Below are 27,953 nucleotides of genomic sequence, written 5' to 3' on the forward strand. Positions count from 1 at the left end.
CTGGAATGAATCAGACATCATGCAGAATTCGTTAATATTTGTTTATGTATTTTTATTTTTTTGCACTAAGTAATCCCAAAATACAAGAATTTGTATACACACCATCCACTGATACACATACAATAGTAATGCTAATCTACTCGGTCTTCTCCATTTGGCCACAGGTTCTCATCCACATCACATCTTATGTCATCTATGGGCAACACACCTAGGAAAGAATCTTCTGGCTGCCAGAATTGAAGGAGTTGAACAATTGAAGGAGTAACACCTGTGCAGATGTTCATCTACAATGAGAATCAGCTGTGGCTGGTTAAACTGCATTTTTAGATTTAAAATATGTTTCAATAAAATATTGCTGTTGCATTTTGCTGTCTTTTTAAGTTTTGCATTGTGTTATTGTTTTGGCCATAAGTTTAACAGTTTTGAAAACAGTATGTAAGCACATGCAAAATGTCCTGTACGTACAAAGATTTTTGGCCGTTGTTGTGTCTGAGTGAGAAGATGATTCATGAAATTTGAGAGATGTAGTCATTGAATGCATTTTGTGCCAAAACAATGATAACTGGTCCTCAGTTTGGCCCACATAGACTTCTGTTGTGCTCACTGTGTGAGGAGTTTTGCAAACGTGACCTAAGTATTGAGACATGTGTCCTAGCGTCTGTAAAAAACTGTAAGCTGATGCTGTGGCCAGTGTCTCTGTGAACTGGACTCATATGAGACTGGACTGTATATACTGGGTGTGTGGTTTTGCTTTCTCTCACTTGATTCAGGTGCCCAACACTTTTTTGTCCTGTGAAAACAGCTGACTCCACTGTCAACTGGCAGTACAAGAGCAGAGGGAGTTTCTCGTTCTTCATCTGGGCAGCTGAACACTCCAGGCGCACAGTGCTGTACAACAGTTAGAGGGCTAAGTTCCAAAACGAAACTGCATTTTAAGTGACTGTTAATAATAATGTTATATCATTACATTATCATTCTGCATGCTTTAATGTCAAAGAATTATTTTACAGCTGCTGCTTGAAATAAAGTTCAAGTATTTTAATTGCAAGTCGTGTCTGAAATTTTATATTTTCAATATATACCAATACTAGGGCCATAGTGTGTGTGTGTGTGTGTGTGTGTGTGTGTGTGTGTGTGTGTGTGTGTGTGTGTGTGTGTGTGTGTGTGTGTGGTGGTGGTGCGGGGTATTGTATGAAAATGTTAATTTTGAAGGGATGATGACTGCCATTCCTTTAACCTCTTAGGTGGCATTATTTTATTGGCTGGTTGTTTATGATTCACTGTGTAAAGTTTTTATTCTAATAACTTTTGCTGCCACGTTAATTTGACAGCAAAGGTTATTCCATCTAAAATTTGGTGCACTGGAAATATAAAGTAGAATAACATGAAAACTCATCAATTTAACTCACTGGTAAATGCGGAGGTGCACATGATAAAAAGAAAAAATATGGCATGCATATGTTTATTATTGTTGTCATTATTATTATTATTGCTGTTGTTTTGTATTTGTATATTTAATTTTTCTTTTATCACTGTTTAGATCGGGACTATTTGTCATGATTATTTAAGTTTAATGGGAAAAAATACTTTTGTTGCACGTAAAAATAACACTCCATTCATTGTACCTGTGTGATGTAAATAAAACAGAAAAGTCCTCCACAGCTGTGAGATCACGTGTACAGTTCAGGTGTTGCAGGAGATCGTGTATCTTGTCTTGTACTGTGAACATTCTCCTAAGCCTTCCATCCTCGGTGGGTTTATCGGACAAATTTGGAAAAACTGTTTGACGTAGATGGGACGCAGCTGTGTAGTGACCCCGTGTTTTCCGTCCATCAGTGAGCTGTGATTTGCACACGCAGGCAGCGCTGAGCGCTGATTCAGGGAGCGGCTGCTCTGCTTTCCTTTGCATTCTGTTAGCAAAGCGCGCATTTTTGTACTGCTTGATCTCATTCATTTAACTGAAAATTAAAACTGCGAACCAGATTAAAATTGGATGAATTGCACAACCTTATTTTCTACACGTGAAGCTGTATTTTAATTAAATAATTAAACCGACGAGTCAATATCAAAACGGATATTTAGCCTTTATCTCCCCCTGCTGGCTGCATGCAGCACTGCACTGGCTCGCCGATCACTTTTCGTCGCTAGATGATGATGAAAATTGCGTAAATGTTAGTCGACAAACAGTAACGTCATTGTATAAGTGCAGGCGGAGTACATAGAAAACAACTGCTGGTTTCTGTTTTTCAGAGATGTCTCTTCTGCGCGTGTGTTCCAGACAGCTGTTCTGGAAGAGTCCAGCTGTGGAGCCGCTTTTCACAGGTCAGTTTGTTCGCTTCAGTAAGAGAAAACGGAACCTCGAAAATGAACTGTTCTTTAAATGCTTTATGTAATACATCTACCCGCAGAACAAAAGAACAGAGCCAGGAGGAGGTCCTGTACATAATTAATGAACAGAAGAGTCCGTATTCTAAATAGTGGATAAATGTTTCTTCTTGATTGGAAAGATGGTAAATGGCCTGTATTTATATAGCGCTTTACTCGTCCCTAAGGACCCCAAAGCGCTTTACACATCCAGTCATCCACACATTCACACACTGGTGATGGCAGCTACATTGTAGCCACAGCCACCCTGGGGCGCACTGACAGAGGAAAGTTACAGACGGGATATGTTGCATTCTGTAAGGGAGAAAACTCACACTTCTTGACATTTAAGTGGGTCCAGAAGCAGCTGAGAAAGATCATAGATATGTGTTAATGTGTGCAACACACAACAACAATGTTCAGTGACTAAGAGCAAACCACAGCAGCCTCCGTGAACAGGATCCAGTAACCGTCACAGTGGCAGATATCCAGGAAAGGGTCTCTGGACAGCACCAGGCTAACAAAGAAGCTAACTGCACTCCACGAGCACCTGGCAGTACAAATGAACCAGCTGCTGATGGACAAGATTGACTTGGAATGGCTAAATGATTCCCAAGGATCCCCAGAAGGGACCAGTCCCATCCAACTACCACCAATAACCTGCCTCAATACAATAGGGAAGCACCTGTCAGGCATCATAAGTGCTAAGATGAACAGTACATGTTTCAATACATGATCAGGGCACTGAAGGGAATTGTCAAGCACACTAGAGGAGCAAAACATAAGCTAATGTTAGATGGAGCAGCCACACGAGACTGACCAGACTGAACAACCTGTGCACCGCCTGGATTGACCACAAGAAGGTGTATGTCTCACACATGGCTTCTAGAGTGCCTAGAACTGTACAAGATAAACAGTACCCTGAGAGCAGCAGCAACTCAGTGTTGATGCGGCGAACAGCACTACAGGGCAGGAGTGAAGGAAACATCGACTCACTGATCCATGCCGCTAACATCTGCAGCGGTGACATCAGAATGTCATTTGGACTGGAGAAATGTAATTGAGTGGTAACAAAGAGAGCAAAGGTAGTAATTGAAGGCAAAGGGGAACATTACTGAGGATAGCAATATGTACCTGGAAATCCCCCTGGCAAAGGGAAACCATGAAGAGGCGGCCAGGAAAGCCACAACCACCAAATATCTGCAGAGTAAGCTGAATGGGAAGAACAAGATCCAGGCAATCAACATCTACGCCCTGCTGGGATAATAAACTGGCCAAAGGAGGAAACAGAAGCCACTGACATCAAGACAAGGAACTTCCTTACCATGCATGGAGGATTTCACCCCAAACCCAGCACCCTAAGTCTGTATGCTAAGTGGAAGGAAGGTGGCCGAGGACTAGTGAGTGTTAACGCCAGTATACAGGAAGATAGGTACAACTGATAGTATGCATAGTGAATATTTTAGGCAGCAGAGACCTGAGAAAGAAGAAGAGCAAGAACAGGAACCATCATGGAAGGTCAGGCCCCTTCCATAGAAGAAGTGGCCAGGGTACAGCTCTTCAACAAAACAAAAGTAGACAAGACGCCATTGAATAAACTGGAACCTAATACTTGAGTGTGTCTCTTCCTTCAGGGTGTTTGCGGGCAGCCAGCAGAGCGGTGAATGACAAGGAGCCATTGAAGAAGGCCAAAACCCCAAAAGGACGGTTTGACAACCTCGAAGAGACGAGCAAAGATGTACTAGAAAGTGAGAAAGAGACAAAGCGTTTCTGCATCTAGTTAACAAACAGTTACAAACTGCACTGAACAAGTTGACAACCAAAGTGATCAGCGAACAAACTGTAAATAATACTGTTAATAATCAGGGATGATGAAGAATGAAAGTGCTGTTTCTTTATTACAGTCTCTGTTTTTCGAAACACGAACAGAGATTAAGATAAAACAGGAGAGTAAAACTGTTGATGACCGCGTGGCCTAATTGGCCGTGTGTGTGGGACAGTGTTTAGCACTGTACTGGGTTCTCCTCCAGCAGTCTTAAAGCATGCAGTTAGTGGAGTTGGGTTGGCTGGTCATTCTAAATTGCCTATAGTTGTAAATGTGAGTGTGAATGGTTGTCAGTCTCTCTGTTAGCGCTGCAACAGGCTGATGACCTGTCCAAGGTGTATCTCACCTTTCGTCCTGTGGCAGCTGGAATCGTGTCCTGCTCCAAATAAAATCAGAATTTCAGAGCTCCCAGTCAGAGTTTCAATCTGGAACTTCAGTTTGTACTTCCTATTCAGAAAGTCGGAGCCAACCCACCAACCCTGAGGGACCAGTTCAAGGTGATGGTGGTAGTGAGTTTAAACAGCAGTGGGACTGTAAAACTTTCATCTGTACTGCCACTGTTTGGGATTAAATAAGTGAGCCATAAGCAGCACACTGAGCCGCCTCTGTCCATGAACGTGTTTAAGCTCTAAAAGCTAGTATGCTACATTGGTAGTTATACATGAATGTTTTTATGAGCATGCTATGGTTTTTTCTCACTTTTCAAACGTTGTTACTGGAACACACAAACTCAGGAGTCACATCCACGTTCTGTCCGACATCTGGGATTAGGGCTGCTCAATTAATCGAATTTTAATCTCGATTATGATCTGGGCTTTCAACGATCATTAAAAATGACTGAGCCGATTATTAGCCCCTCCCTCATGCTTTACTCTCACGCTGCTCCGTGTGGCAAATCGAGCGCACCTCTCTGCATTTCGAACACGCGTCACAACAATTAAGAGGACCCGAGGGAAGCTCGGAAAGCTAAGCAGAAGTTATTTGGAGAGGAGAGTGACTGCCGTTGGTTAAAAAGAGGTAAAAACCTTCAGTGGTGTGGAAACATTATGGGTTCAGTCAGACTGGATCAAGTAGACACAGTGTGTAAACTTTGCTACAGTGTAGCTGCACCACAGAGCAACACTGCAAAGCTCACTAAACATAGATGTTTACATTTATTTCTTATATTGCAAACATTTGCACTGTTATCAGTATTTGCACTATTTTATATTATTTTTTAAAGTCATTATTCAACACATTGTTATCGTTAAATAAATATCGTCAAATAATCGAGATCTCAATTTCAGTGAAAATAATCGTGATTATCATTTTTGCCATAATCGAGCGGCCCTGTCTGGGATGTTGGTTTTTGGGAAGTGGTTATAGGGATTAAGTTTAGAAATGGCTCACAAGTGCAAACTGTAATCTCCAGAATGACCATGAAGTTAAATCAGAAACGGCCAAAGTCGTTGAAATGGATTCAAACTTTCATATTAAGAAACATTTTTAGACTATGTGCTTAGTCCTCCTAACAAAACATTTTCATTTGAATGGACAGTGCGTTTATTTAGACAAGGTATATTTTTATATTTAATATGCATTTTCATTACAAATTGCTCTACAGCACAGGTGTCGAATTCCAGGCCTCGAGGGCCGCTGTCCTGCTTGTTTTCCAACTAACCTGTCCTTTTAGCTTCTTATTGGCAAAGCACACCTGATCCAGGTGATCAACAGCAGGTAGGGCAGGGATATCTCAAAAACAAGCAGGATGCTGGCCCTCGAGGACTGGAGTTTGACACCCCTGGTCTAGAGGTTTCAAAAGGTCTGAAACTCACCTTATTGTAAACTGAGAAAAGGAAAACTGTCACTGAAGATCTCAATTACTCTTATTTTTTCAGAGTTCCCTGATGATGTGAACCCTGTGACGAAGGAGAAGGGGGGCCCACGGGGTCCAGAGCCAACTCGCTATGGAGATTGGGAGAGGAAGGGCCGGTGTGTAGACTTCTAGCTCATTATCTGTAAATTAATATGTACCTTATGAGTATGGAGATGTACTGTAAAATGACATACTGATGCAGTTTGGATATGTATGTAGCCATTAGTGGTTTTCTGTCTTTTGTTTAATCGTGATGGAGGAGCAACGAGCAAGTTGCCAAATTAAAGTAATAAAACAACAAAGATACACTTTGTGTTTTCATTGATGTCAATAGAAGTATGACTACAGAGACACCTCTGTTCTGCTAATCTATTGACAGAAGAATTCCCCCACGCTGTTTTTCTACCATTTTCATTTTATATCAAAGCAGGTGCAGGAATATAAGCAGGTGCTTGGGTTCACTGCATGTGGAACGTGCACACTTACGTTGTGTTTGTTGTGTCTGGATCCTGTTACCATCATATACAGAGCTAACTGAACACTCAGGCCAGGCAACAATTACACATGAAAAAGTAATTAAATATCAGTCGAAACCTTTAAACACAGCCTTCAACTTCAAAGAGCCACAATAGTCTTCTGTCACAGACCTAGTTCATCTCATACTTAATGGGTTAATGTTCAAAAAAGTCAAAATCACTTACCGGTAAGAATTTTACGAGTTTGAGTTTGCACATTGATGGTGTTCTGCTACAGCTCTGAGAAAGACATGACTGTCGGTTCTTTCTCCACATATATATATGTTCAGGTTGATAAATATAAAAGTGCTGGGGTTACAGGATCGTGGTCCCATGTCCCTTCTTCAGGCGGCACCCAGCTGGGAGCCATGGGCTAAGGCCCGGCTACCAGGCACCCTCCGCAGGCCTGGCGCCAGAGCGGGGTCCCCTTTAACCCTACATCGGTCAGGGTGAACTGTTCCCTCAGTGTTGCACTTACAGGAGCCTTTAACCAATAGAATGAATAAGAAAATATAATAATGATTCTAATGACAGGCCTCACACTGACAGTGTGGGAAGATGCCTTGGAGGCTTCTGCGTGTGTGTGAAAATGATGGGAGGGGATTTACTCCGACACTAAGAAACCATTAATGTAAAAGAATGAATGACTTTTAAAATGTATGATTTAATCAAATTAATTGTATTTAGTATATTGTGATTGGCACAGGATTTTGAAGAGAAATGAGCTAATGATAAATGTAATTAAATCCAATTGACACTAGGTGATTGTACGTCCAGACTGGAAGATTGAGGGAGAGATACAAATCAGCACTTGGCAGAGTATAAAAGAGTGCACACAGGAGTATCCAGCGTTGTTACGTCCTCTAGTTCTTGTAATGAGCAGAAGACATCATCAGCTATGGGATTCCACAGTTAGAAATTATAGCAACCAATGCCAACACTGTGGTAAGAACAACCAAATCTATTATATCCACACAGAGACGGGCACTTTGTGCATCTTTGAACACTACTCCACCATAAAAATATGCTGTTATTTTCTGCGTCGTGTTGCTGTTTGCCTGTTCGTCTATTCTGTAGGTACATTGAGCTCATATCCGGGGCTCAGTTCCTTGCGTGTGTACACATAACTGGCCAATGAAGATGAATGTCGTTATTCTCTTTTGTTTGTTTTTTGTTTTCTCCTGCTGCACTCTCGTCCAAATTCCAGTAGGTGGCAGCAACGCTCCTGTAAGTTAGTTTGGCAACGACCATAAAACTCGCGAGAAGAAGAGCTCCGTCACAGTCACGTACCGTAAGAAAGACCCATTCGCTTTTTTTTTTACCTTTATTTTATGTGTTTCTGTAATTACTACTTACTTTTGTGTCGTTGAAATGTATCTTATACCAAATATGTTTTATATACAACAAATACCAAGCTATAATAAAACACCAGTAGGCTAATAAATATAGCCGAGTGGCAGTAAATCGACATTTCCTTTATAAGGCACAACCTGGATGCTAATAACACTGTTTTGAACAGGCTTGTACTCAGCAATCATTACGGCTCTAACGACTACACCCTGCAAGGAGGCAGGCTGGGGACCAAGCTACAGCGGATGGATGCTTCGAGCTGAGCTACGCTGGTAAATATCTGTCGTTTCTTTTCCTAAACAAGATAGATTGTTTTAATATATTTTCTATAACTGGCTGTTGGTCTGACTTACACACACTGCTGAATAATGGGAAGTGTCATACAGCTTGAACAGGAAACTTTATGAGGCTGAAAATGTTTGAGTTTGCCGTGTAACAGTGGAAGACTTCCATCACAGAGCGAGGTTCGTCAGTAAGAGTCAGCGCGTACTTTGTTACTTGTGGGTTTTGTTTGGGCTGGTGTTTTTTTATCCGGGCTGTCGTTCGTGGACTGTGACGCTCAGCACTACAGACTAGTGAAGATGAACCATGACCGAGGTCATGAGGGGACAGAACATTAGTCCTCTGTGCTTGTTGTTGTCGTCGTTTCCTCCACGTCCACGCTGTGTCTGATGATGACTGTATGTAGTCAGAGAACCGATTTGTTCTATGCATCGCGAACATGCGGATATCCTGTTGCTGCTGGAGTTAAAAAGGGAATCGTTTTGTTGCTGTGTTGCATTGAATGTACTGATCTATTTACAGAGTGCGGTGCAGTGAAGTAAACTCGAAACTGTATTATTTGCTTCAGCAGTTTACAGCAGCAAAATTAAATTAATATATAAGAATAACAGGGGCAGCACGGTGGCACGGTGGTTAGCACTGTTGCCGCACAGCAAGAAGGTCCTGAGTTCAATTCCACCATCAGGCCGAGGTCTTTCTGTGTGGAGTTTGCATGTTCTCCCCGTGTTTGCGTGGGTTCCCTCCGGGTACTCCGGCTTCCTCCCACCGTCCAAAGACATGCAGCTTGTGGGGATAGGTTAATTGGATAATCCAAATTGCCACTAGGTTTGAAAGTGAGTGTGAATGGTTGTTTGTCCCTGTGTGTTAGCCCTGCGACAGACTGGCGACCTGCCCAGGGTGTACCCCGCCTCTCGCCCTATGACAGCTGGGATAGGCTCCAGCGCCCCCCCCCCCGCGACCCTGAAAAGGATAAGCGAATGGATGGATGGATATAAGAATAACAGCATAAACAACTTTGGACCAGAAACAGAACATTAAGCAATGACATAATTTAAGAATCCAAAGCACCCATCACTCATAGACCAGCTTTGCATCATATTTAATTGCCGACTGCATCTGGGTCCAAGGACTTGCTCGTTAGGGCTAAATGATGAGCTACCTGCCACATATCGTTGCCTTCTCTACAGCGCTCAAGGACAAACCTTTCCTTTTTTACCCCGCCGGGACCTATTTGGACACTCCTTCAGTTCAGAGGTTGCAATTGGGTTTATGGGATTTGGCCTGGCAACAAAGGGATGATTGCTAGTCTTTTTCATTGTTTATTATTGTTGCTGTTTTTGTTTTGGTTTGTTTTTTTTGACTCCCTTGACCTCCATACATCTAAGTACATCTCTGTCATGTGTATGTTCATGACTGCTGTTTTCCTGCTTTGCAATAAGAAGTTCAATTTAAAAAAAAGAATCCAAAACACCTGCTGCCTCTAGTTTGAGCCTTTTGTATGATGACATACGTATGATGTATGATGATTAATCTGAGAGAACGAATCTCAAATCTCATAACAGTTGAAAGTTTATATACATGTATATCTGGCATGCACCTGGGCCTGCTCACTCACCCTTCTTAGATGCTGGAACCACCTCAACTGAGGAGTAGCGGCTCTATTCTGCCCCTCCCTCCCAGAGCTCCTCAGCCCATCTCTGAGGCAGAGGCCAGCCACCCTTTGGAGGACGCTCATTTCTGCCACTTATATTAGCGATCTCTTTCTTTCGCTCAGTACTCAGAGCTCGTGATCATAGGTGAGGGTAGGGACATCGATTATTATTAATATTAATCATTTGGGGCAGCACAGTGGCGCGGTGATTAGTACTGTTGCTTCACAGCAAGAAGGTCCCGAGTTCCATCCCACCACCCGACTGGGGCCTTTCCGTGTGGAGTGGTTCTCCCCGTGTTTGTGCTCCAGCTTCCTCCCACAAGTCCCAAGACATGCAGTCAGTGGGGTTAGGGTAACTGGAGAATGTGAGTGTGAATGGTTGTCGGTCTATTTGTGTCGGGTTGGCGACCTGTCCAGGGTGTACCCTGCCTCTCGCCCCACGGTGGCTGGGATTGGCTTCAAGATGAGTAAAGAAAATTCCAAATATCAAAAGCAACAGTTTAAGTGTGTTTATGGTGACTTCATGTTGTACATTCATAAACCGACAACAGCAATACATATTAACAAAATATCAGTTGTTTGGACTAAAGTTATCAGAGGACTTTTGTGCATGATTTCAGAAGAAAAGTTGAGCAGAACCTTGCACTATTGGAACTTTAGTTTTTTTTTATGGCTCTATGTTCTGCAAATTTTCAGCAACAAATTATTTGCTTCATAATCTGCTGAATAAATGACATCCTGTATCCTAGAAGAGGAAAACTCTTCCTAGCCAGCACATCTGTTGGATAAGAAAGGACAATAACTCTAGTTTTACCAGACGTTGGATAATTCTTTCTATATTTTCTCATGTACTTTGCTTCTTTCTTGTGTTATTTCAGGGCTGAGGCAAGTCTCCTTTTGTGCAATGGAAGTGAAGGGATGCCGCCAGCGCTGGAAATTAAATTGCAGAGAGCTACAGAGCAAGAGATGCTCAACTCCAGAAGTCACTGAAAGAGTCAAGATAGAAAAGGGGGACAAAGAAGAGCCATACAAAGGTGTTACCATGGCAGCAACCTCCAAGTATCTGACAGGCAGGCAATATCTCACTAGGAAGCCTCTGTTTTCTGTAGAAGAGCATGTGTCCATCTTAAAGAAGACACATCCACAGAGGCTCATGGAAAAGGTAAGGAACATGGAGAAAGAAGACCTCCAAGTAAAATCTTTGTCCTTTTAGATGGAACAATACAGCAGACACAGAACGACTTGGCTTTTGTCAAAGGTCCCATATCATGAAAACGCATTTATATAGTGTTATAAGAATTTTATAAACTGAGGTGTAAAATATGTGGTGTCTCTTGCTTCTAGACCTTGTAACATCTCCGCCTCCCACACTTCAAAGTCAGTAAAAAATGTTCTGTGAAAAACATAACTAATCCGTTGGCATGCAGCTAAGATGAAGCTGCTGCCACACAGTGGCAAGGAACCGAAGCACATGTGCTGGTTAATCCCAACATGCTCTGCTGAAACAAATGAATCTGCGCATTGCATCAGTGCAATGACTGCGATTGGCTTGTTCAGTATCGTCGCTTCCTATTATGGATTTCTGCTTTATTTTTCAGCTGCTATCCCTTAAATCAGCTGGAATGTCTAACCTCAAAGAGACTAACCGTCAGCTCGTGTTTGGGTGTCAGAACTCCAAAGCACGAAGGCTAGGCCACAGGCTCTACATGGGTCCAGCACAACAAAAGTATAACTTAGGTGTACTTACAGTATAATCGTCTCCCACCCTTACAGAACTGAAAGCCCAGAGAATTACTCTCTGAACTCTGTAGCTCCCTAGCAGGGCTAATTAGCTAGTCAGCTTTGAGTTAACGTTAGCTCTATATACCCACAGGCAGAGCTTTGGGGACAAGCATGATGTGGATTTATAACCAGTAGAGAAGCTGATCCTGTGTGTCTGTGTCATCAGCAGCTACTCCAGTTTCCTTTAAAGCTATAGACAGTAAATCATTGGGTTAGAAATTAAGCTCCAGGCAGTTGTATAAATGTATGATACAAAATGATCTTTGTGGTATTTTGTTGTTTAACTTGAAATGTAGGGGCAGCACGGTGGCACGGTGGTGAGCACTGTTGCCGCACAGCAAGAAGGTCCTGAGTTCAATTCCACCATCAGGCCGGGGTCTTTCTGTGTGGAGTTTGCATGTTCTCCCCGTGTTTGCGTGGGTTCTCTCCGGGTACTCCGGCTTCCTCCCACCGTCCAAAGACATGCAGTTTGTGGGGATAGGTTAATTGGATAATCCAAATTGCCACTAGGTGTGAATGTGAGTGTGAATGGTTGTCTGTCCCTTTGTGTTGGCCCTGCGACAGACTGGCGACCTGTCCAGGGTGTACCCCGCCTTTCGCCCTATGACAGCTGGGATAGGCTCCAGCGCCCCCCGCGACCCTGAAAAGGATAAGCGGAAGCGAATGGATGGATGGATGGAACTTGAAATGTAAATGTACAGTATTTCAGGGCTTTAACCTCCTCATTTATCCATAAATGACTGCTCACTTAAGAATGTATGCCATCCTTGTCACTTTCTATTATTCTCTTCATCACTTTGTAGCTTAAACGTCTAAGCTGATGTAAACGACTAAATGCCAGAAGCTTTTACTCTGATGCAATAATAAGGTTTATAATGCTACAGTATTTTTCTTGCAGGAGAAACAACAGGACAGAAGTGAACATCATAATATTAAATTCTTGCCCAAACCAAGAGAGGAGCTCATCCCACAGAGACTTAGCCCGTCTCCCATTGAAATATCACTTCCCTCTACCTCTGAAGAAGACCTGGGCTCACCCTTGGGTGTTTCAGAGCTGCACCATGAGGACTCCGCTACATTTGGAACATCTTTCCCTGGAAACAGATTGGCTCAGCAGAGCCTCTCAAGGTCTAACTTTAAAGTCTGTGGACTTGACCTTCCCCCGAAGCCCAGACTGACCTCCACGGTCCTTTATCCTACGTACAGCCCCTGTTCAAACAAACGAAGCCAAGCTCAGCGTGTGATAGAGAGCCGGAGGGAGAGAAGTTGGAGAGAAAGAAAACTGTGTTCTTTTGGAGTAAACTCCAAAGAGATTCCCAAGTCTCCCTATCAGGCAGACTACTGGGCCTGTGCCATCCCTGAAACTCTGCCCCCATCTCCAAACAGGCACTGCACAGCATGGGACCCAAACAAGGAGTACCAGGAACTGCTGGATTACACCTACCCACTAAGACCAAGACAGGTAGACAGTGAATGGGACAGCTCCAAGAGCCTTCAGGATGACAGCCTTCAGACAAACCTCAACCTGCAGGACTCAGGAATTGCAATGGGCCACCTATGTAGTTCCACCAGCCTGCCAGGGTTGGACATTTCAACCGGTGCAAGAGGACAGAGCAGTGAAAGAATCGCTCTCAGCTCGAATTATATGTCACCTGACCTGCAGTTTATCACTAGATCTTCAGGTGAACCACTATCCCTGCTCTCTTTGTCCTCGGACTGTCTGGACTGCAGTGAGGATGGAGGGGAAAGAAATCCTTTTGTTAATGATAGTCTCAATGATCAGCACCATATGCGATCCACATCTACCTTTTCTGCTTTCATACGCTCTGAAAGTGTACTTCGACAGTCCAGGTGTGTGCACGGGGACCTGGATGAGGAATTCCGGCCTCTTCCAGACCAGGTGGAGGAGCTGCAGCTCCTGTCCAGACAGGTCAGTACTATATGTACGCTGACTTTACCACTCTGGTGATTGTGCAAGCAGAACCATTTACATCAGCGGTCTCCAACCTTTTTCGCGTGTTACGTTTCGGTGTTGTCAGTGTTTTGTTTTTGCGTGACTGTCATGTGTTTCCTGTTTTACTTTGAAGGTCTGTTGTTATCTTAGTGTGTTCAGTTTACGTTTCCTTGTCTCGTCAGGTCTAATTTGCCCCAGCTGTGTTTCCCTCCTGTGGTCTATTCCCTGATTGCTCCTTCTATGTATTTAAGCCCTGTGTGTCAGTTGGTCATGGTCGCGATCTCCCCCGTGTTGTAAATAGTTTGGTGTTTTGTTGTAAATAAATAGTCTGTTGTAAATAGCTGTGAATGGGTTTGTTAATATTTTCGTTTGAGACACCTTCGTTTTGGGATTTTGGTGGAGAGCTTTAGTTTTTTTCTCGTGTGTTTTTTTTCTTATTTTTATTTTCATACGTTGCACGCCGGTTGCCTAGGCCGGGGTGTAACACGCGCCACGGACCGGTTCATGCCCGGCAATATTTTCACGGACCGGCCTTTAAGGTGTTGCGGATAAATACAACAAAATAAAACTAGTACCGGTACCGAAAAAAATAAGATTTATTCATAACACACGTGAAAAGACCCAGAAAAAAACGAGTAAACGATAAAAACGATAACAAAATAACGCTGAAAACCGATAAAAACCCTGAAAACCAGACATTTCACACCTGAGCCTCAACTCTCACGGCCCGGTACCAAACGACTCACGGACCGGTACCGGCCCGAGGCCCGGGGGTTGGGGACTGCTGCTTTACATCATTGCTAATCATGTTCACAACGTTGTATTTTTACTGTGCATTCCTTTAGCAATTCTTGCTAAAGTAGCAAAACGCATCACATCATCACTGTGGTCCCTGTGTGCAGGTGAGGGAGATGACAGCTCAGCTGAGCTGGCCTGTCACAGCTAACTGGGACTCTCTGGAAACATGCACCACCTCCTGGCCCTCTTCTATCAGCTTGTCAGGAAAACAAGAGGAAAGGACTAAAGTCAAGGAGCTCCAGGAGGACAAACAAGACAGAAATGACTTTAAAAAGTGGAGCACAGAGCACAAAAATGCTCCTCCAACAGGTATTTGTAATAAATATTTGTAAGGATGTTTAGATTGTAGCCCTGTACACAGTTAAAGAATCAAATTACCTTCACTGCAATGGATATATTTCCATCTCTTTATCCAAAAGAGTTCGGATTAATTGTCAGGGTTTGCAAGTGTGTGATTTTGAGATTTCTGATCTTAAGGAAAATACAAACAAAAACTATTCTCTCTCCGTCAGCAGCGGTTTACGTAGGGCATGCTGACGGTGGCTTGGGTCGCCCTAGTCTCAAGAAGGCTGAGACTCTGGTGGACCGGCTGTGTGGGCTCAGCCTGATTGATAATCCAAAGGAGAGCTTGGAGGGCCAGGAGCACAGTGACTCTCTGATGCAACACATCAAGGTAGGGACGCAGTTGGATCTGTGACTAATTTTTCAGACTGAAAGTCATCAACAGATTAAACTCCTGCTATGGCAGATGTCACTAATGAAGCCAGTGTAGGGTTTTGTATGGAGTGGCTATCACTGCTTAGTTCAGGAAGAGAAGTAGCAGTATTATGGCGCTTTAAGAGGTTTACATGACCACTGATTATTCCTCTTCTCTGGTGTTTGCATCAAGTAGTCCCTGTCTAATAAAGTGCTTTTAATAGTGAAAGGTCCACTAAGCCTTGACTGGAAAGGTGAACCTATCACGGGCATCAGTGCCAAAACCCAAAGCCCCAGGGTCAACAGTCTGGTCTTCAGCCTTCTTATTGAAAAGCTGTGTCATTTTATCCTCTAAGCTTCACTTTAACTGCAGCACAAGCAAACTCAAAGTCATTCATATGCGTCAACACATCATAGTGGCTCGCGCAAAAGGACCAGGGCCACCAAACAATAACAAGGCTGAAGCCGTTACTGTGTTTAAAACACACACACAAAAACTAAACAGAAAATTTAAAAACTTCAGATGTTTTTCTTACATTTGCGACACATTTACCGTGACAGTGTCCTCATGTTGCTCCCCTGCCACTCAGAGTACATCATGAATCGTTCAGCGGAGAGCAGCTGGTTTGTTCTCCTGTTTCTGTTGTATCCATCGTCAGGCAGTTAGTTATGATAACTTAGCTTTATAATAGGTGAACAAATATCAGCTGAACTGCTGATATCCTTAGAACTCAACAGTATTAAGTTATAATGTTTGCTCTTTTGTTTGAAGTTTTTTATAACCTTGACTTAAAGTTCTAGTAATTCAGTCTGTTTTTATGTTTAAGTTATGTCTCCTAGCTTTCCTCCACTCTTTAAGTCCCTCACTAGTCTCTTTGCAGCTGTTCTGGGTAGGGATGGGTTTCAAAACCCGGTTCTTGTTGAGAACCAGTTCCCACTGTTTCAGTTCCTTGGAAGTGTTTGCCGTTTTTGCAAACAATTCCCTTATCGATTCCAGTCGCCCCGAATGACGTCACCACGTTGCGGAGCATCATTTACCTGGCAGGAAACACAGTGGCTCAAACGCTCAAAAGTTTGGTTATACTTTACAAGAACGGATGACAACAGGGCAACTTGCAATACTTGCAAAGAATCAGAATCAGAATCAGAATACTTTATTGATCCCTGGGGGAAATTATTTTTTGTTACAGTGCTCCATTTTAAACCAACATTAAGACAAGACAGACAATACACTAACTAAGAATAGTACAATATATACATATATATACATGCATACATACATAAGTCACTCATAAATAAATAGCTGGAAAAGAAACATGTGTAGTTGTAGCAGCAAACAGTGTGTTAAGTGGATGCGTTGTACAGGGAGATGGCCACAGGCAGGAAAGATTTCCTGTGTCGTTCAGTGGTGCTTTTCGGTAATCTCAGTCTGTCACTGAACGAGCTCCTGTGACTGACCAACATGTCATGGAGTGGGTGGGAGGTGTTATCCAACATTGTCTTTATCTTGGACAGCATCCGCCTCTCCGACACCACCTTGAGGGAGTCCAGCTCCATCCCCACAACATTGCTGGCCTTACGGATCAGTTTATTGAGTCTGTTGGCATCTGCTGCCCTCAGCCTGCTCCCCCAGCATGCAACAGCATAGAGGATCGCACTGGCCACAACAGACTCATAGAAAATCCTCAGCATTTTCTGGCAGATGTTGAAGGACCTCAGTCGCCTCAAAAAATAGAGACGACTCTGGCCCTTCCTGTAAAGTGCTGTGGTGTTTTTAGCCCAGTCCAGTTTATTGTCAATGTGTACTCCAAGGTATTTATATATATTTATATTTCATTTAAGGGAGGAAACACTACGAATATGCAAAAGCATTTGCTCACAAAACACACGATGACCTTAAATGAATGTCGTTTTTTTAATTCCATGAATCTCAACCCAGCAGCAGCGGTAACGTTTGCACGTCCTCTCCCGTTAATGCGGCAGGTAAATAATCAACAACAGTGCATATTATGTTAGCGCGATCTGCCTTATTACAAACCTGCCATTACTGTGCATTTAGTGACCATGATGAGACAGAGTCTGGCTCAGATGCTGGCAGCTCTCGCTGCAGTCTGCCGGTAGCGTCTCCTTTCAGGCAGGATAGACGAATGTCACCGAGCAGAGACTCAGTTTGTGGTCAAAGGCTTGCAGCCGTTTGCCACAGCAGATGATTTTCAGTAAGTAAATGTGTTTAATTGTAGGCAGGGACATTAATGGATATTCTTGTGTAATTGCTACAGAAGAATATTTATTTTATTATTTTACATTTACAATTTTTTCCTGGGGGCCCTGTGACACCCACTGAAGAGCCGTAGGCTGGATCTCTTAAGATGTCACTGTTGGGTTTGTAAGGCCATGTTACTCCTAAATTTCTATCTTGTTCAAAGAGAAGATATAAAACAAAGTTCTAAGCTAATCGACCTTAGTGTTCTCCTTTTTAAAAAAGAATCAATAAAGAATCGATAAAGAATTGAATCGAAAATGGAATCGGAATCATGAAAATCGTATCAATACCCATCCTTAGTTCTGGGGTCTTTGGACATCTCTCACTGGTTTTCTTTCCAGAATCTTTTAAATCTTTCACTTCCTTCCTCTGCCAGGCTTGTTCTGTACTGTGTGACTTTGTTTGAATTTCTCAATGATATGTATCTGTGTATTCCAATATTTCAACCATTATATGATTAAAAGCACCATGAATAATATGTACTGTAGGGCTGCCACAAACGATTATTTTTGATAGTCGACTAGTCACAGATTATTTTTGCGATTAGTCGACTAATCAGATCATCATCCATTGGACGTAAAACGTACAGCTTATTGCACCAGCAGCATCTGCTCTTGTACAGGCAGTGCAGAATTATTAGGCAAGTTGTATTTTTGAGGAATAATGTTATTATTGAACAACAACCATGTTCTCAATGAACCCAAAAAACTCATTAATATCAAAGCTGAATGTTTGTGGAAGTAGTTTTTAGTTTGTTTTTAGTTTTAGCTATTTTAGGGGGATATCTGTGTGTGCAGGTGACTATTACTGTGCAGAATTATTAGGCAACTTAACAAAAAACAAATATATACCCATTTCAATGATTTATTTTTACCAGTGAAACCAATATAACATCTCCACATTCACAAATATACATTTCTGACATTCAAAAACAAAACAAAAACAAATCAGCGACCAATATAGCCACCTTTCTTTGCAAGGACACTCAAAAGCCTGCCATCCAGTGATTCTGTCAGTGTTTTGATCTGTTCACCATCAACATTGCGTGCAGCAGCAACCACAGCCTCCCAGACACTGTTCAGAGAGGTGTACTGTTTTCCCTCCTTGTAAATCTCACATTTGATGATGGACCACAGGTTCTCAATGGGGTTCAGATCAGGTGAACAAGGAGGCCATGTCATTAGTTTTTCTTCTTTTATACCCTTTCTTGCCAGCCACGCTGTGGAGGACTTGGACGCGTGTGATGGAGCATTGTCCTGCATGAAAATCATGTTTTTCTTGAAGGATGCAGACTTCTTCCTGTACCACTGCTTGAAGAAGGTGTCTTCCAGAAACTGGCAGTAGGACTGGGAGTTGAGCTTGACTCCATCCTCAACCCGAAAAGGCCCCACAAGCTCATCTTTGATGATACCAGCCCAAACCAGTACTCCACCTCCACCTTGCTGGCGTCTGAGTGGGACTGGAGCTCTCTGCCCTTTACCAATCCAGCCACGGGCCCATCCATCTGGCCCATCAAGACTCACTCTCATTTCATCAGTCCATAAAACCTTAGAAAAACCAGTCTTGAGATATTTCTTGGCCCAGTCTTGACGTTTCAGCTTGTGTGTCTTGTTCAGTGGTGGTCGTCTTTCAGCCTTTCTTACCTTGGCCATGTCTCTGAGTATTGCACACCTTGTGCTTTTGGGCACTCCAGTGATGTTGCAGCTCTGAAATATGGCCAAACTGGTGGCAAGTGGCATCTTGGCAGCTGCACGCTTGACTTTTCTCAGTTCGTGGGCAGTTATTTTGCGCCTTGGTTTTTCCACACGCTTCTTGCGACCCTGTTGACTATTTTGAATGAAACGCTTGATTGGTCGATGATCACGCTTCAGAAGCTTTGCAATTTTGAGACTGCTGCATCCCTCTGCAAGATATCTCACTATTTTTGACTTTTCTGAGCCTGTCAAGTCCTTCTTTTGACCCATTTTGCCAAAGGAAAGGACGTTGCCTAATAATTATGCACACCTGATATAGGGTGTTGATGTCATTAGACCACACCCCTTCTCATTACAGAGATGCACATCACCTAATATGCTTAATTGGTAGTAGGCTTTCGAGCCTATACAGCTTGGAGTAGGACAACATGCATGGAGAGGATGATGTGGACAAAATACTCATTTGCCTAATAATTCTGCACTCCCTGTACTGTATGTTCCAGGTCTTCTGTTCTCACCTGGAGCTGCTCATCCAGCAGCTGAATGCCATGTCAGAGAAGATGGAGCTGCTGACTGAACCCACTGTGGACGTGGATCGTGGGAAGTCATCTCTGGCTGACTACCAGGTGAAGGCTGAGCCTCTCGAGTTGTTACACTGGCAGCAAACACACAGTCCTGCCCTGAAAAACGTTACTGTGTCTGTTTCACACAGGCTAAAGCAGCACTACTGAAAGTTTTATCAGTGTGCATGTTAATTGTTAATTGATTTGTAATACAGAGAAATCCTTTGTTTGATGAATTAAGCAGTTCAGTGGCGATAGCAAGTTTGTTTAAATGACACATTTCATCACATTCAAAATCCACGTTCCCAACAGCAAACATAAAAACCTATATATGTTTACAATGAAGACAAGAAAAGGTGTAAGTTTACAAATGTGCACACACACAGACAGCTACTGTGAGAACACAATGGTTTGAGTCTGTTTTTGAAATGCACACCTCAGCTCAGCAGGAAGCTTGTGCCAAAGAACAGGACTACAGTAACTGAAAGCACCTGCAGCACACTTAGATCATCATGGGAAGACTTAAAACATCTGCACCTGATGACCTGAGAGTTCACACTGGGTTATAGACACTGAAGCCGGTAGCTTGCTGGGGGGAGCATTGAGAGCTTTCTGAACTAATCGAAGGTTTTAGGTAAAAAAAAAAGGAGTGGCTACACAGGTTCATAGACGCCCCCCTGGAAATAACTTGTATGAACAATTTGAATCTGGCTTCATTCATTTCATAGTACAGAAACACCTCAAATGATCTTTTCACTGTCTACACCAGTTAACTCTGGTGTTCCCCAAGGCTCTCTCCTGGGGCCTTTGGTTTTTATTATTTCTCCTACCTCTAGGTAGAGCTGGGCGATAGAACGATAACGATATGTATCGCGATATAACTTTTACTCGATAGAGAAATTAAACTATCGCGATAGACTTCGCCGCTCTTGTCCTCTTAAAAAAAAAAAAAAAAAAAAAAAAGGTCAGCCAATCCAAATTAAGTAGCGCAGAGCCGAACCAATCACAGCCGCAGCGTCACGTCGCGTGACTTGTTACGTACAGCACAAGTGCCAAGCCGCACGTGTGTTTGTTTGGGAAGCAGCCAGCGGGTAATGGAGGAAATGAGTGTGCCGACTAGAAAAATCAACCGAGCGTGACCGAAGAGAAAACAGATGATGGTTCCAACGCCGGAGAGATTGTCGAACGGAAGAGCCATAGAAGCTCCGTAGTGTGAAGGTATTTCGGCTATTTCAAGTCTGACAAAAACAGAGTAGCGTGCACTGTAAATTGTGCCGAAAGCAAGTCTGGAAATACAATAAACTGGTGCATGCGTCACACTGTGCGCCGCGTTATTGTTTCGGTGAAATGAATTTCTACAATACTGTTACTGTTAATTCTACTCTCTGCAGTGTTTAAATTCTTACATATACACACAGTTACTGTCCGTCCACACATACGACTCGGTTCTGCTTCTATGCCCCAGCTTTGTTTACTTTTTCCCACCGAGGCTTCTAGACTTCTGATTGGCCAACATTTCTGCACGGTTAGGAATCTAGCTCCACCTGCTGCTTTGGCATGTTCATAGCAGCGTTTTCCTTCATTTCTGCCTTTACGTGTGGACGGGATTATTTTTTAAAACGAAAACGGGAAATCTCCGTTTTCAAAAATACCCGCGTACGTGTGGACGTAGCCTCAGTCTCTGACTGGAAGCGCTAATTCGTCATTCGGCTTTTGTCAGACTAAAGTAACTGTTACAACTGTTTGAAAAGCTCAGCTATACAACAAGGAGAGATTGAGAATTTCCTTTTAGTTCTCAGTTTATTTGATATTGACAAAAGTTAGTCAGTTTTGTCTGTTCTTCTGTAAAACAAACTAAGATTTATTTTTAGAATTAATATTTTGTTTCTAAGTGGAATTGACAATTTAGTCTGTTTCGTTTGTTCTATTTTGAAACTTAAACGCTTTAGCGGCTGTCTTTTGTGTAGTTTGTAATATTTGCCTTTATTTATCTGAAAAAGTCTCATGTTCCTTAAGTACATCTACCCTGTTGAACTTATTATGGGAAATAAATATTTAAATAAAAACAAGCTGCTGATTATTTCACATTTTACTTGTGAGCAACGGCACATTTAAATCTTACAAATATAGTTATTTGGCTTATATCGTGATAGATATCGTTATCGCCTGAAATGAAAAAAACATATCGTGATATGAAAAAATCTCATATCGCCCAGCTCTACCTCTAGGTAATATTTTCAAGAAATATAACATCCAGTTTCACTGCTGCACAGATGATGCCCAGCTCTACTTCTCTTCCAAACCCACATCTATTTCTGATTAAGTGAAATCAAGGTTTGATTTACTCATAACTAAAGTTCTGACAGTTTTTCACCATCCATTGATAACTCAGGTTAAGAGTCTGGGTGTCATCCTTCACAGCCCATATAAATCCCATCATTCATCCATCCATCCATCCATCCATCCATTTTCATCCGCTTTGTCCGGGGCCGGGTCGCGGGGGCAGCAGCCTAAGCAAAGAGGCCCAGACCTCCCTCTCCCCAGCCACCTCCTCCAGCTTATCCGGGGGAATACCAAGGCGTTCCCAGGCCAGCCGAGAGATATAATCTCTCCAGCGTGTCCTGGGTCTGCCCCGGGGCCTCCTCCCGGTGGGACATGCCTGGAACACCTCACCCAGGAGGCGCCCAGGGGGCATCCTTGTCAGATGCCCGAACCACCTCAGCTGGCTCCTTTCGATGTGGAGCAGCAGCTGCTCTACTCTGAGCCCCTCCCGGATGGCCGAACTTCTCACCCTATCTCTAAGGGAGAGGCCAGCCACCCTTCGGAGGAAGCTCATTTCTGCCGCTTGTATCCGCGATCTCGTTCTTTCGGTCACTACCCACAGCTCGTGGCCATAGGTGAGGGTAGGGACGTAGATCGACCGGTAAATTGAGAGCTTCGCTTTTACACTCAGCTCCCTCTTCACCACGACGGACCGGTGCAGCGTCCGCATTACTGCAGCTGCAGCCCCAATCCGTCTGTCGATCTCCGGCTCCCTTCTCCCATCACTCGCAAACAAGACCCCGAGATACTTGAACTCCTCCACTTGGGGCAGGAACTCATCCCCGACCCTGAGTGGGCACTCCACCCTTTTCCGGCTGAGAACCATGGCCTCAGATTTGGAGGTGCTGATCCTCATTCCCGCTGCTTCACACTCGGCTGCGAACCGCTCCAGTGCGAGCTGGAGGCCCTCACCCGATGAAGCCAACAGAACCACATCATCTGCAAAAAGCAGAGATGAGATTCTGAGGCCACCAAAGCGAAAGCCATCCGCCACTTGGCTGCGCCTAGAAATCCTGTCCATAAAAATTATGAACAGAACCGGAGACAAAGGGCAGCCCTGGTGGAGCCCATCACCCACCGGGAACGAGTCCGACTTATTGCCGGCAATGCGAACCAAGCTCTTGCAACGGTTGTATAGGGATCGAATGGCCCGTAGCAATGGGCCAGACACCCCATATTCCCGCAACACCTCCCACAGGACACCCCGAGGGACACGGTCGAATGCCTTCTCCAAGTCCACAAAACACATGTAGACTGGTTGGGCAAACTCCCATGCACCCTCAAGTATCCTGGAGAGGATAAAGAGCTGGTCCAGTGTTCCGCGACCAGGACGAAAACCGCATTGTTCCTCCTGTATCCGAGGTTCGACTAACGGACGAACTCTCGTTTCCAGCACCCTGGCATAGACTTTCCCAGGGAGGCTGAGGAGTGTGATCCCCCTGTAGTTGGAACACACCCTCCGGTCCCCTTTCTTGAAGATGGGGACCACCACCCCGGTCTGTCAGTCCACAGGTACTGCCCCTGATCTCCACGCAACATTGCAGAGGCGTGTCAACCAGGACAGCCCTACAACGTCCAGAGCCTTCAGGAACTCGGGGTGGACCTCATCAACACCAGGGGCTCTGCCACCAAGGAGTTGTTTAACTGCCTCAGTGACCTCGCCCCCGGAAATTGGCGGGTCATTCCCCTCATCCCCAGACTCTGCTTCCTCCTCGGAAGACGTGTCAGTGGGATTAAGGAGGTCCTCGAAGTATTCCTTCCACCGCCTGACAATTTTCTCAGTCGACGTCAGCAGCGCTCCGCCAGCACTATACACAGTGCAGGTAGAGCACCACTTTCCCCTCCTGAGACATCTGACGGTTTGCCAGAATCTCTTCGAGGCAGCCCGAAAGTCTTTTTCCATGGCCTCTCCAAACTCCTCCCACACCCGAGTTTTTGCTTCAGCCACTGCCCGAGCCGCATTACGCTTGGCCTGTCGATACCTGTCGGCTGCCTCCGGGGTCCCACAGGCTAACCAAGCCCGATAGGACTCCTTCTTCAGCCTGGTGGCTCCCTTCACCTCTGGTGTCCACCATTTGGTTCGGGGATTACCACCACGGCAGGCACCAACCACCTTGCGGCCGCAGCTCAATGCAGCAGCTTCGGCAATGGAGGCGCTGAACATGGTCCATTCGGACTCAATGTCCCCAGTCTCCCTCGGAATGCTGTTGAAGCTCTGCCGGAGGTGTGCGTTGAAGATCTCGCGGACTGGGGCCTCTGCTAGACGTTTTCATTTTAGTAATACTAACCGCCTTCATCCTTCACTTACTCAAACAGCACTGCCATACCTGTCAATGCTCTCGTCACATCTCGTTTAGATTACTGTAATTCTTCTCCATGGTCTAACACAAATCTCTCCATAAACTGCAGTTAGCTCAAAATTCAGCTGCTCTTTTTCTCGCTGACATCTGGACTGCTCCAAATGCATGTTAGTTTAGATTTTTAGATTTAGATTTTGTTTTTGTTTTTTAAATTCCCACCAGGCTGTCAGAAAGGTGTTTATGTTAAGGCTTGTAAAGCAGTTATTATGATTAATAATGGAGCTTATGGAAGGCAGGTTAGAGATTTTTAATTTTCCACAGAATGGTGCTCTAGGTCTAGCTGTGGGCTGTCACGCCAGCTGTGGGCTGTCACGCCAGCTCCATTGATCCATTTTAAAACAGAGAAATCTGTTGGATAAGAAATGAGGTAGTTCATGCTTAGATTTAGTTGAATAAATGAATCCTGTCAGCACCACCCAGATATCTGTAGGTCATAGTTTATATCTAAGGTTAAGTCTAATGTGAACTTTGAACAGTAAAAACTGAGAACCTTCACAGACATAAAAACTGCATCGTTCATCACTTCATGCGTTTTCTGGTCCACTCACTCGGCTCTTTTGTTGTCAGAGCTTTCAGAGAGAACTTAGCAGCCATCAGCCGCTGGCCTCCTGCGTTCTGAATACGGGACAGCTACTGCTCAGCTGCATCAACAGCACCTCTCCATGTCAGTCTGTTACAGCATGCTCACTAAGAAATACGGAAACTAAATACTTGTTTTCTCACTGAGTCTGACTGTTCTTCCTCTCTTCTCTTTTACAGTTTTAAGAGACACCCTGCTCCTGATTGAGAGTCAGTCAGAAATGCTGCAGGCCCACAATGAACACTTCTTCTCCTCCATCCTGTCTGCTATAGACAGCTTGGGTCAGCCCAATCAAGCCAGTCCTGTCCAGCAGAGCACAAAGTGTCCTGTAGTGGTCCAAGAGTCAACTTAACAGACCCAACAACAGCTGACCAGACCTCATGTCTGCATCACAAATATAAATATTTGGTGTTATTTCTGTCTAAGAACTCTGCTTTTGATACAAGGCTCTCATTTACTATTCACAAAAAACACCAGTTCATTTTTCACATAAGCCTTCAGGACCAGCACCGAGCCACCAAAACACAAAATTGTTCTTTTCTTAGTCTTAATATCGCACTGTTTTTCTGCCTATACTTAATATCACATTTGTCTTTTCCAAGACATTCACAGAAGTCAAATTAAAAGTCTGTTAACCATTTCTTTTCAAAAAGGATCTCTGTAATCTGATTTCCAGACGCCAAAGTAAATCAAACACTACATTAGTGCAGCGACTAGATAAACTATTGTGAGGCAAACGGAGACACATAGTGTGCAGCACATATATCATGGCCCACAATGAACACAGAAGCTTTTTACTCCAAGAGATAATGTTTCAATTACTCCAGGGCAGGAACATAAAACAGGACAAATTAAAACATGAGCCCTTGACTCCTATCATGATGGTTAATCATGAACTGTGCAGCTGCAATGCACAGACAAACGTCTGTTTTTAGCACTGATAAAATACGAGTTTCACTCACCAGAAGCACAAAGTGCCTGGATGGTCTGTACCACACAGCAAGTGAGGTTTTTGGTCACACCGTTCCATGAAAAGTAGCTTGCCATCACCAGTGTGTGAATGTGTGTGTGAATGGGTGGATGACTGGATATGTAAAGCGCTTTGGGGTCCTTAGGGACTAGTAAAGCGCTATATAAATACAGGCCATTTACAAATACAGGCCATGAAAATACAAAAGGTGGAGAAGTCCTATCAGTGACTAAGTGTTCTTAACTTTATGGACAACTTTTTTCAAATAGATGAATTATTTTTAAAAATTGCAAAGGCCCTAATTATTTGTGTAGTAGGCTGTAAACACTCATTTTAACATGTGAGTCTAAGCACTTTTTAATTGGACCGTGTGTGTAAATGAACACATCATCGAAGCACTTTCTAGCTAACGTCCACAGTTCAGCAGACCAAAGCTGTCAGGGATCAAACCACCAGACTTCCAGTTAGTAGATGACCGTCTCCGCTTCCTGAGCCACTCCTACCAATTGTTCTGTGACAGCTGCCATTTGCTGCAGTCACATGATCAATCATGGACACGCGTCCTCTGGTGCCTGAAACAGAGATGTTGACAGGGAATCCTTTGGATCCTATCGGTTGTATTGTCATCTGTAAAGTTTGTAGGCTGAATTACAGTTTTGCTCAATGCTCAATTCTCACGGCAGAAAAGAAATGGGACGTATTTTATAAAAGGCGCTCCAACAATCCAAAGGTTTTTCACATATGTCAGAGCATGAATAGTCAATCACTTCAACTCTGTGATGAATGAATAAAAAGCTTTCAGCACCCTTTAAAGACTAAGTCATCAAAATGTTTCTTTCTTTTCTCAAACCCAGAAAGAGTTCTGCATAAATGTGGGATTAATGTAGTTTTTCAGAAACAAATGAAACGTGAAGGATGTTTCTGAAACTTTACAAAACTGGTGGAATGGGAAAAAAAAGCAAACTAATGTAATCACTTTACTAAATACGACTGATCCACTGCTCATCGCAGTAATCAAAATATCTAATCAGCCTTTCACATCATTGCATTTAGGCATGTGGACATAGTCGTGACCGCCAAACCAAGCATCAGAATAAGGAAGAAAGATGACTGAGCGTGGTTGTCGATGTCGGACGGGCTGGTTTGAGCATTTCAGACATTGTTGATGTTCTGGGACTTTCCCACACAACCATCACAGGGTTTACAGGGAATGGTCTGAAATGGGAAACTATCCAGTGAGCAGCAGTTCTGAGTTATAACAGAATGCTCAGACTGCTTTGATCTGAAATGAAAGTAACAGTATCTTAAACACTCATTACAAACAAGCAGTGTTGAGTAAGTTAGTTTAAATTAGTAACTTAGTTACATTACTAGTTACTTCTATCAAAAGTAACTCAGTTACTTCAAGTTACTCGTTACTTTCAAAGTAACTAGTTACTAGGGAAAGTAACTTTGGTTTTACTCAGAATTCTCTTGTTAATCTGTTGCTTCCGTAACTGGATACCCAGCAAGACTGTAAGTCTTCTAGCTTGCTTACATGTTAGCACTATCCTGCCACAGTGCACTGTGCCACCTACCAATAGAAAGGAAAAGATAATGTGCATATTTCCACGAGAGAAATCCCACGCCTGGACCGTCATTGACTGCTGCCATGATTCTAGCCTACGTCACAGAGTCATGTGCGCCTTTTACATCCAACACAAAAACTGCAGTCGTGGTGCTTTGATTGTACTCAGAACTCGGAAATTCTGCCTTCTGAATAGGAAGATGTAGGTAACACCAGACTGCAGATGAGCTGCTTACAGAGCTGGACTGGGACAGAAAATTGGCCCGGGCATTTTGACTAGAGACCGGCCCACCATTATAAGCCTTTAAATGAAAACAAACACTGTTGTGACAGTGATGTTCACTGTTCTGATGGTATATATGCATCAATCTATCAATCGTTGGTTGTAAGATTCAGATAATTATTTATTAAAAGCGAGACATTTTAAATGAGAATAAGAAAGAAAAGTATGTCTTTGTGCCCCCCTCTCCCTGTTAATGCCCTACATGCCCCCCTGGCAACACTTTGCTAGACCCGCCCCTGCACAGTTACCAGCTGTCAGCTACCTAAAAAAGGACCCTGG

At 43.6% G+C, this 27,953-nt stretch overlaps 2 protein-coding genes across 5 annotated transcripts; both read left to right on the forward strand.

Moving 5' to 3' along the window:
- Window positions 1–2,162: 2,162 nt before the first annotated feature.
- On the forward strand, window positions 2,163–6,346 carry sdhaf4 (succinate dehydrogenase complex assembly factor 4). The gene is made up of 3 exons (XM_085243066.1): window positions 2,163–2,322; window positions 3,999–4,112; window positions 6,067–6,346. Exons 1-3 carry the CDS (start codon window positions 2,253–2,255, stop codon window positions 6,174–6,176), a joined length of 294 nt encoding a protein of 97 aa, XP_085099192.1. The 5' UTR covers window positions 2,163–2,252; the 3' UTR covers window positions 6,177–6,346.
- A 139-nt stretch (window positions 6,347–6,485) lies between these two features.
- On the forward strand, window positions 6,486–26,643 carry cep68 (centrosomal protein 68). Of its 4 annotated transcripts, none has more exons than XM_085243061.1 (9): window positions 6,486–7,850; window positions 8,079–8,181; window positions 10,721–11,004; window positions 12,523–13,554; window positions 14,481–14,685; window positions 14,889–15,049; window positions 19,533–19,655; window positions 24,842–24,938; window positions 25,034–26,643. In XM_085243061.1, exons 3-9 carry the CDS (start codon window positions 10,747–10,749, stop codon window positions 25,204–25,206), a joined length of 2,049 nt encoding a protein of 682 aa, XP_085099187.1. In that variant the 5' UTR covers window positions 6,486–7,850; window positions 8,079–8,181; window positions 10,721–10,746; the 3' UTR covers window positions 25,207–26,643. The 4 variants fall into 4 exon arrangements, with proteins under 4 accessions (XP_085099187.1, XP_085099189.1, XP_085099190.1 ...); XM_085243063.1 differs by having other exon boundaries at window positions 14,892–15,049; XM_085243064.1 differs by lacking the exon at window positions 24,842–24,938 and having other exon boundaries at window positions 25,034–25,268.
- Window positions 26,644–27,953: the final 1,310 nt, after the last annotated feature.

The sequence above is a fragment of the Mchenga conophoros genome, linkage group LG13, assembly GCF_057382185.1.
Source record: "Mchenga conophoros isolate Kocher_MC1m ecotype Shallow Benthic linkage group LG13, M_conophoros_male_GT1.1, whole genome shotgun sequence".
Taxonomy (NCBI): Eukaryota; Metazoa; Chordata; class Actinopteri; order Cichliformes; family Cichlidae; genus Mchenga; species Mchenga conophoros.